The 7,881-nt window shown below is 34.1% G+C and overlaps 1 protein-coding gene across 1 annotated transcript in view; it reads left to right on the forward strand.

Moving 5' to 3' along the window:
- The window catches only part of CRTAM (cytotoxic and regulatory T cell molecule), a 32,272-nt gene extending 24,813 nt beyond the window's left edge, over window positions 1-7,459 (forward strand). Inside the window, exons 8-10 of the mRNA XM_074215300.1 lie at window positions 891-1,037; window positions 3,484-3,570; window positions 6,104-7,459. Coding sequence (XP_074071401.1) covers window positions 891-1,037; window positions 3,484-3,570; window positions 6,104-6,237 — 368 coding nt within the window. The 3' untranslated portion in view covers window positions 6,238-7,459. The remainder of the gene's footprint in view (window positions 1-890; window positions 1,038-3,483; window positions 3,571-6,103) is intronic.
- The last annotated feature ends 422 nt before the right edge of the window (window positions 7,460-7,881 follow it).

The following is a 7,881-nucleotide window of genomic DNA, read 5'->3' on the forward strand; positions in this document are numbered from 1 at the left end:
CAGAACCTTTTAGGGTGACCACAAGTGTTACCTGACCCCAACCTATCACCAATAGATTTGAGGGTTTTCATATTACTAGTGTTACTTATTTGGTATTTAGCATTTATCACCTTATATTGTTATTTATCTGTTCATGTTTATGTCATTGTGAGGTTCTAAAGAGCAGAGAAAATGTCTCAAGTCTCTTCATATCCATTTCACCTAACTCAGTGCTCTATGTATAGTAAGGACATGTTTGGTTTAGATAATGATTATTATGGTTTTGAGAAAAATGTCCTCATTTTCTCAGTTGTGTGGATATGAGTGTGTGTGTGTGTGTGTGTGTGTGTGTGTGTGTGTGTGTGTGTGTGTGTGTGTGTGTAAAGCAATATCTTGCCCTCCTTTAAGGTTCTCCCTTGAATCTTTCCCGAAATTCCCTAATCAATGTTACTGCCCTAAAAGAGACACTGGAGGTTCAAGAATTTTGAGGGAGGAAAAAAGCTAGCATTTATACAAGGTGTCACTAAAGTCCTAGTATAGTTTTATTGGAGTTTGAGACATAAAACATAGTCTCTGCTCTTTACATGTTCTCATTGCCCATACATTAATAAATAAAGAACAATAGAAGGTGGTGTGCATCAGATACTTAGTAAGTAATAATAATACTATTAAAGCCTACATTTGCACTAAGACTTTTTGGGACACATTGCATATAGGGTCTTACATGCATTATCTCACTGGAAACTTTCAACAGCCTTGTGAGGGAGGAACTACAGGTATCATAATGGTCATTTTAGCAATGAGGAAACTGAGTTTCAGGGACATTAAGTAATTCACCCATTTTCACACAGCTAGTTAAATGCCAGATATAATGATGGGAAGCATCTAAACTGCTCTACTTTTTCTTACAGAAGCAAATCCACTTGCTGTGGAAATCACAAAAAAGAAACATGGAATTCTGTTGATCATTCTTGTGTCCTTCCTCATTTTAGTCCTCTTCATTATAGTACAACTCTTTCTAATAAAGCTACGGAAAGCACATGTGACTTGGAAAAAAGGTAAGTTTCTGAACAATATAGCTACATTTATAGTATATCCATTGTGCCAAAACAACAGGAAGGAAAGGTAAATATTTCATTTTATCCGTTTTTTTGTTTTTACAGTATTCCAGAGGTCTCAGTGAAGTTGTAATCCACTAAAATTTAAAATTGCACTAAGATTTTGGGGATACCATCAGTGTGGGGAGTATAATAATCCCTGTAATAGATTTTTCTCACTGAATTATCTAAATTGCTCAGCTATTTAAGCAATATGAAAGTAGTCTCTGCATTTCTGCTGCTTTGAGTTATAGACTACAATGTCACAGGAGGCCAAAATAGTTCAGAGGGTTTATAGGAAAATAAGAAAGCTTCCTAACCAGGACCAAAGAAGGCCACCTTTGGTGACTGTATAAAATGTATTAAATGAATATGATAACAGCTAATATTTTTCTTGTACAGTCTCCACACAACAGCCCTATGAGGTAAATAGACTAAGCATTATTTAATTTTACAGTTGAGAAAAAATGGTGATCAAAGAAATTAAGTAATCCAATCTGTCCCTTTTGTTATCTTTCTGTATACTGGAAAGGTACAGGAAAGAATTTAAACCCTGAATATCTGTCCAGGATTTATAAATAAATCATTTCTTTATCAAAAATTTAATGGTTTATTATGAAGACCCCTGGTTCTTCTATGTTGTGGTTATTAGGTAGGCTAAAATAAACTTAAGAGCAGCTAGGTGGTACAGTGGATTGAGTACTGGACTTGGAAGAAATAGGAAGATAGTTTCTGCATTTCTATTGTTTTGGAGAAGAAAATAGCAAGCCATTTTAACATCTTTACCAAGAAACCACCAGATTGGGTCATGAGGAATAATATAATAACTGAAAATGACTGAACAAAAAAATGAACTTAGAGCTTAAGATGACTTCCATCAGGCATTAAAAGTATGTACCAGGGGCAGTTAGGTGGCACAATGGATGGAGCACCAGACCTAGAGTCAGGAGGACCTGAATTCAAATCTGACCTCAGACACTTAATAATGACCTAGCCTTGGGCAAGTCACTTAACCCCATTGCCTTGCAAAAGCCAAACAAAATGTAGCATGTACCAAAATTTAATATGTTGGAGGCAACATGATTAGAGAAGTTTCAGTCCTCAGGAGTTACTTTTTTTGTATTATTACAATAAAAAAGTGCTGTTACAGAAGAATCTAATTGGCTCTTCCCTGTTTTCCTTTCACCTGTTCCTAGATATAACCGACACCTAGATAAACCTGAAGGTCTAGCTCTCTGAGAATTTCAATGATCCTGACATCATATTTTATAATGATGATAATGTTTGTCCTTCATTCTCAAAGAAGACCATGACCTCAGGGAGGTGATGCCATGACAAGCACATGAATTAGATTTGAGTGAGGGGCTGCTGTGCTAGGTCACCGACCTCACTTTCTCCTCCAGAGCCATCTGGGTCCAGTGGCCAGATATTTTATAAAGAATGTTGTAGAATACTCATCAGTTACCCATTTTCTCCATTTCTCATTACCCATTTCTCTCTACAAATTAAGAAAATATTGTCTTTACTAGTAAAGCTCCTTTTAATTTTTCCTTCACAAAGCTGATCAGGGACAACCATAATGTGTACTTTCTGAATAATATTTGATTCTACCATCCTATCCCTCATCCACTCTTAATACTCTTGTCGCTCTGGTGCACACAGGGTAGACATTCAGAAAACAGCTCATATTTGCAGGGAGCACTCACCAACTCCTCCCTTCATACTGGTGAAGAATATTGAGTAATAAATCTCCACCAATGAGAAATCTTGTGCATAGAAGCTTTGAGCTGAGGTAACATTTACAATGTGATTTATTCACAAACATAGGCCCTGCAAATATGTTTCCCCCATATTACAGATGAGGAAACAAGAAAGGCAGGATAATATAGTATAAAGGAAAAAATATTGAACTTGGCACTCTGCTATAGTTTAGTTGTGTGACTATGGGGAAGCACTCTACTAGTAGAAGATCTGGGTTCAAAGCCCATCTCTGCCTCTCACTATCTATGTGACATTCACTTAAGTACCCTGGACCCCCTTTGCATCCCTAAAATAAGCAGGTTCAACTAGGTGGCCTCTGAACTAAATGAGCCCTTCCATTCTCTATTTTTCTGATTCTATGACCCTCTCTGGGTCTTAATTTCCTCCTCAATAAAATAGGAAAAATACTTCATTATCTTATAGTTTTGTTGAAGAAAGCATTTTGGTGAACCTTAAAAGAGTATGTAAATGTGACCTCTTATTTATACTAGTACATTGATTGAATGTGTTTATTTCATATAATTATGTGATGAAATCAGGGAAGTAATCTTTTGTACAATTTCATCATGTAGGAAATTCTAACTTAAAGCACACATCTATGTAATCCCTAAGAAGTACTAATTTACTTTTTTTTATATTTACACAGAAAACGACATTTCGGAATTGACACTGGAAAGTTACAGATCTAGGTCAAATAATGATGACTCATCATCTCAGGAAAAGAATGGCCAAGGTAAGTGAATTCTAAGGGACCATAAAGGTGTTGAAGAATGAGATTTCTTAATTTTCAATATCTTCTTAATATTTATTGCTATTTCATCTCTCTTCTACAGTCTAGGGCTACTCTATATTCTATTCCTTTTGAATAAAAAAATGCCCCTACAGAGCCATATTCTAGTCATAAGATCTATCCCAATGTCTTAGTAATATTCATTGTGAATATATATATATATATGTATATATATATATATATATATCTGTAAAATTCACAAAAATGAAGTTCCATGGAAGAGTTTTTCACACAAGGTCAAGAATTTACATGGAAATTTCTCTGATCTCTTTGAATTCAAATATATTGTATCATATATTATAAAGAATATTTGTATGTCATGAGGGATAATACAGAACTGAAAATGACTGAAACCAAAAATGGACTTGGAGATAAAGATGACTTCCAACCAACATTAAAAGTATATTAATATATTATATTATTATATTATAAATATATTATATATTATAATATATTATAAAGAAATTAGGATGAAATGTCTACAAGCGAAGATTCTCTGTAGGGTCCAATGTAAAGAGTTCTGGATCTGAATTCAGAGGACCTTGACTTTGGCCCTTAAAGTCCTCCACAACCAGACCCTTCCTCCTTTCTGATCCCCTTATACCTCATTCCCCCCTCCATATACTCTGCCTCCTTGCTGTTACTCAAATAAGACGCACCATCTGTCCTGTCTATGAATTTTCAATGGTCATCTCCCACGTCTGGAATTCTCTCCCTTCTTATCTCAATCTCCAGCATTCTTGACTTCCTTCAAGTATCAACTAAAATCCTGCTCTCTGAAAAAAAACTTTTCCAGATTATTCCCTTTAATGCTAGTTCCTTCCTTCTAAGATTATCTCCAATTTATTTTGTATTATATATGTGTGTTCATGTATATATTATATATATATGTATGCATACATATATATATATATATATATATATTCATAGATCTTGCTTGCCTGATGTCTGTCCCATCATACTATTAGCACCTAAGAACAGGAATTATTTTCTTGTCTTTTTTTGTAGCACAGGAAAGCACATAGTAAGCAAGCTTAATAATAATAATAATAATAATAATAATAAATACTTGCTGACTGAGTGATCTGGTTTCAAATTCCATCTCTCACTTACCACCTTTAGAAGACTTAGCCTTTCTGGGTCTCAGTTTCCTCACTTGTAAAATGAGGACTGAGAATGAGATGACCTCTAAGGAACTTTCTAGCTCTAAATTTTATTGTAATCTATCCTACTGTACCCTATTATTGCCTATACTATTGGTCATCTTGTAACCCAGGTATCTCTGAGATAGAGAACAACATGATGGAAAATGCAGTTCTTCAGATGACCCTAAGATCTTAATATTCCTAAATAAAATGTTAAAGATTCTAATAAATAATTACATACAAATTTCCTTAAATATCTCTTTCTTAGAAGTAGATTAGGCAAATAATCCTACTATTATTATTATTCTTTTTCTCTTTCTGGTAAAGATTTAGTAGATAAAAACACAAGATCTGGTATAATGACAAGAAACATATACAGGAGAAATAAAGCTAAAGAGGAAATTCAGAACTCCTGAATTAACCTTCTGACTCTGCCATTAGCTCACTTCCCTGGGCCTCAGTATCCTCATCTGTAAATGATCTCAAAGGTTCTTTCTTATTCTGTGATTCCATAATCTTACTAACTCAAGTCTACTTTATTTCAATGATGTAAATTAGTTTGTAGCTTTATCAATGCCTAAAAGAAATGCAATAAAGTCTGGCTATCTTTTCTATTGCATTTGAATAAGGGTCTCATGGGAATTTTGGCTTGTAGGTGATATATGCCTATTTTTGTCTGGCCTAATGCAGTGAGAAACAATATCAAATAATGAGTGTACTTGAAGGCATGAATGAGTTGAATAGATGAAAACCTGAGAGGCAGGAGAAAATGCCCACAACCTATTTTTGCACCATGCTTAATAATATTATATATTATGCATGCAAAAACAGAAACTAGGGTTCTCAGCCTGTTTTGAGGTCTATGAACTTGTTTTTTAAAATATTGTGACCCCTTTGTATTTCAGTATAATTAGTTTTCTTTGTAATCTTATGCATTTTAAAACATTATTCTGAGAACAGATCCATTGGTTTCATCACACTGCCAAAGGGATTCATGACAAAAAAAAAGGTTAAAAACTTCTAAATTAAAATAATCAGGTGACCCATGGTGTACTCAGTTGACTAATTTCCACCATAAATTCTGGTTTTAAAATTTATATACCTTAACATATTAACCTGCAAATATCAATCATTCACAATGAGTTCTCTTGCATCTATATAAATGAGCAAGGAGATATTTGTTGCTCCCAAATATCAATTTAACTACAGATAATAGAAAATTTTGTTGTCTTTATATTGTATAGTCATTTAGGGGTTGTGGACTTAAAGAGAGGATTTTTTTTAAATTAAAACATATTTTCACTGGTATCTGGTTATTATGTTTCTTCCAGTTTTCAGTCAGAAGTGTGGTATGAAATATATTATAACATCATATATGGAAAGAAAATCCAAGAACCCAAAAGAAAATGTAAAGAATTCTACACTGAAGCAAGAACAGAATCATATACCAGAAACTATTGTATAATACTTGATGCCATGTTAAAAATAACACAACAGGATAACTCAGGGTATCTTAACAGACTTTAAAAAGAAAATGAGCAGTAACTTATCCAAAGAACCAAAGAGCTCATTTTGACCTCAATGGAACAGACTGTTCAGAACATTAATACTGCCATGCTCAAACAGTGCAGGGTAAGCAGCATCCCATTAAGATGATCTGACCAGAATCAGAACAGCAAACTATGAATATAAATGGGTTTTTGTTTACCTACTTCTATGCCAAACACTACTTCAGAGCAAAAGAATTCTACTGAGGCTTGTGGACCAAGGTCAAGGTGACCAGCTGACTTACAGTGAATATCAAAATTTTTCAGATTACAAGTTTGGACAACGTTTTTGTTGTTGTGGAGTTCTTTATTTCTTTCAATTCTTTAACATTTTTATTTAAAGATCTGAGTTCCAAGTTCAATCCCTCCTTCCTTTCCTCCCACCTTCCTTTCCCTCTTCCTCCTTGGGATGGTATGTTTATCACTCATCTTTATTAGACATATGTTATACACATGCAATTATGTAAAACATTTACATATATTTCCAAACAGTTTTGTACAAGGAATTGAATAAAAGAAAAAATGTAAGAAAGTGAAAAAATGGTATGCTTCTGTCTGTATTTGAACAATATCAATTCTTTCTCTGGAGGAGGATAGCATGCTTTATCATTAGTCCTTTGGGATTGTCTTGGAGCATTGGTATTGTTGAGAACAGCTAAGTCATTCACAGTTCTTCATTGAACGATATTATTTTTACTGTGTACAATATTCTTTTGGTTTTGTTCACTTCACTATTCATCAGTTCATGTAAGTCTCCAGTTTTTTTTTTCTGGAATCATTTTGTTTGGGTTTGAACAACTTTAAAAATACACATCTCCATTGGAAATTAAGTGAATGTCCTTCAGTTGGGGAATGGCTCAACAAACTGTGGTATATGTATGTCATGGAACGCTATTGTTCTATTAGAAACCAGGAGGGATGAGAATTCAGGGAAACCTGGAAAGATTTGCATGAACTGATGCCAAGCGAGATGAGCAGAATTAGAAGAACATTGTACACCCTAATGGCAATATGGGGGTGGTGATCAACCTTAATGGACTTGCTCATTCCATCAGTGCAACAATCAGGCACAATTTGGGGGTATCTGCAATGGAGAATACCATCTGTATCCAAAGAAAGAATTGTGGAGTTTGAACAAAAACCAAAGACCTTTAATTTAAAATAAAAGTTATCTCATTAGGTAATTTTGCTTTATCTTATACTTTATTTTTCTTCCTTAAGGGTATGATTTCTCTCTCATCACATTCAACTTAGATCAATGTATATACCATGGAAAAAATGTAAAGACTAACAGACTGCTTTATGTGGGGGGGGGGTAGTTGGAGGGAAGCAAGATTGGGGGGGGGGAATTGTAAAATTCAAAATAAATAAAATATTTCTTTTCTTAAAAAAAAGTACACATCCTCCAAAATGAAGAATGGAATTATAAACTACCTGATGTGGCCCACTTGGAAATGTAAAAGGGGAGAATTCAAAAATGATCTCAAAATAAAAGAAATGTATAGTGAAAAGAGTTAATAAGATCTCCAGTCTCCAAACAAGCCATACTTAAAGACAGGCTC

The sequence above is a fragment of the Macrotis lagotis genome, chromosome 1, assembly GCF_037893015.1.
Source record: "Macrotis lagotis isolate mMagLag1 chromosome 1, bilby.v1.9.chrom.fasta, whole genome shotgun sequence".
NCBI lineage: Eukaryota > Metazoa > Chordata > Mammalia > Peramelemorphia > Peramelidae > Macrotis > Macrotis lagotis.